Genomic DNA, 2,452 nt, shown 5'->3' on the forward strand with positions numbered 1-2,452 from the left:
CATCTGCCGCCCTGGGCTTCTCGACCCATCAAGTTTCTGGGAAGGGTCTGGGTGGAGAGAACTCGGGACCAAGAAGCAGGCGGGCGAGTCTGTGACTCAGTAAGAACCGGAGGACGGTGTTGAGAGCGCAACAGCCCCACGAGTGATGGAGCTGGAAGGGAGAGGTGCTCTGTGTAGTGGCTCCTGAATCCATCCGTGGCTCCGGAGACAGAGGAGCGAGGCCTGGACTCGCTGGCCGTCCTCTCTTCTCGAGGGCTCCCAAGTATATACAACGGGGACCGCCAGCCAGCGTCTACACCTTCCCCAGGATGTCAGGCAAGCCGTGGGGTCGGGAAGGAGAAAAGATACAGCCATCAAGACTCCATGGTTGTCTTCAAAGGTCCCCCTGGCCACTGTTACCGGTTCCTCCCAGGCAGCTAAAAAGAATGGGAAAGAGGGGGGAGGGAGGAGAGAGAACTGGGAAGGCAGTCAAGCAGCTGCAACTTCCGGATATGTGGCCACATCTGTCTTCTGGAAAAGGAAAATCCTCCCTCCCCACCCCACCCCACCCCACGCCCCTGCCACTGTCTGTTTCACACACAGTTCCAGGACCCGCAAAACACCCAAAGTGCCGCTTCTTCCTCTTGGGGAAGACAGGGGGTGGTGGTGGGGGGAGGGGTCTCTGTTTCTTCCGAAGCTGGGGTGGCCGCCTGGCAAGGTCACCTCTGATGCCAGAGCCTCTGGCCTCGCTGCAGTCTTCTCAGGTGTCAGGAGGGAACCAAGTTCCCAGGGGAGCGCAGGGGGCTTCGACCCAGATGTCAGAAAGGCTTGTCGGGTCTGCTGGCCTGGGCGTCGCCAGCGGCCGCCTTGCAGATGACGCTGTTCGTGTGCTTGCAGCGGCAGCCGGGGCGGCGCAGGCGGTCGTAGCCGCGCTGGGCCAGCTTCACGCAGCCGGTGGCGGGCAGGTAGCAGAGCAGGCAGGGCAGCACCAGGGAGAGGGCGCCCATGAAGGACCAGCGGGCGCAGCAGTTTGAGCGGGAGCAGGAGCAGGGGTGGTCGGCGCAGGAGCCCTCATCGTCCTCGTTGGTGCAGTGGTAGAAGACCCCCTGCACCAGGCACATGCAGGTGCCGTAGTTGACCAGGGTCTGGGCGGAGCACAGGCACTCCTGGTTGCAGACCCAGCACGAGGGCAACGTCCGGGGTGCCGCGCACTCCTTGCACTTGCACTTCCCGCAGGCCTCGCACAGCAGGAAGTGCTTGTCCAGCTCGGGAGGCGCCGCCGGGCCCTTGAGGTCCAGCGGCTTGCAGTGGATGGCCTTGGGCTGGATGCGCACAGCCCTCGGGGAGGCCTGGTCAGCCACGGGGGGTGGCGCCATGTGGTCCAAGAGCCGCTGGTCGGAGGACGTGCTGCTGCTGCTGCTCACGGAGCTGGGGCGGCCACTGAAGGAGATCCAGTGGTGGGTGACGTCCTGGTCACAGCGGGCAGGCGTGGAGGCCAGCTCCGGGGCCCCGCCCCGGGTCCGCTTGGGGCCGGTGGGGGGCGCCAGGCCAGGGTTGTCTATGTAGTCGTTCTCCACGTGGCTGGTCTTCATCTGGTCGATGGGGAGGATGGTGAGTGGGTGTTGGAGCCGGCTGTGGGGCACGCGGCTGTCCAGAAGGGGCTGGACCATGACTGAGCTGGGAGTCAAGGGGGCGGTCTGTGGGATCGGGGGCTCCATGGGGCTGGAGGTCCTGGGCAGCACTGAGAAACAGGCTTCTAGGGGCCCTGGGGGTGGGGGAGGAAGAGAGAATGAATTCCAGGCGTCAGTGTTTGGCCTGTTAATACCCTCATCCCCATCAGGTGCTTGGGAGCCGAAATGAAATGGCAACTGGTTTCCTTTTGGTGGGATCTCCAGAATTAAGGCTTGGATGATTAATAACGACAACAACAATAATGGTTAAGTGGTAGGAATTACACTTATTTAGCTCTTAACACGTACCGTAAATATCAAGTCACTATTATCCCTTTTCTAGTCACAGGACACTAGTGTTCACACTAATTGGTCCATAGTCACACAAAACGATCAGTAGCAGATCCAGGACTCAAAACCCGAGTTCATTCCTGCAGTCCCTGCGAACCATGCTCCTCATTTAAGACAGATCGCTCAATGGTGATAAACACAGGCTATGGAATTAGAAACCAGTTCGAATCCTCCCTTCTGTGCCTAACAGTGTTGCCATGAACGAGGTTCTTTGACCTCCATGCCTCAGTTTTGCCAACTGTAAAATGGGTTCCCGTGAGGATTAAATGAGAAAATGGATATCCAGTACCTAACATCTTGCCTGGCGCACAGCAAGTGCTCTGTAACTTATCACCATCCCAGAGAGCAACAGTGTGGATTTCCTGAGCACTAAATTCGCACAACGAGCCAAGCATTGTGCTGAGGATGTGGTGACCGAGAGACAGCCCCTGTGTGCTCCCATCAAGTTTATC

At 59.3% G+C, this 2,452-nt stretch overlaps 1 protein-coding gene across 1 annotated transcript; it reads right to left on the bottom strand.

Moving 5' to 3' along the window:
* Positions 1 to 797: 797 nt before the first annotated feature.
* On the bottom strand, positions 798 to 1,816 carry SPRY4 (sprouty RTK signaling antagonist 4). Its single transcript, XM_054717019.1, has one exon. It carries the CDS (start codon positions 1,695 to 1,697, stop codon positions 798 to 800), a length of 900 nt encoding a protein of 299 aa, XP_054572994.1. The 5' UTR covers positions 1,698 to 1,816.
* Between the last annotated feature and the right edge of the window lie 636 nt (positions 1,817 to 2,452).

Source organism: Eptesicus fuscus, chromosome 6 (genome assembly GCF_027574615.1).
Source record: "Eptesicus fuscus isolate TK198812 chromosome 6, DD_ASM_mEF_20220401, whole genome shotgun sequence".
Lineage (NCBI taxonomy): Eukaryota > Metazoa > Chordata > Mammalia > Chiroptera > Vespertilionidae > Eptesicus > Eptesicus fuscus.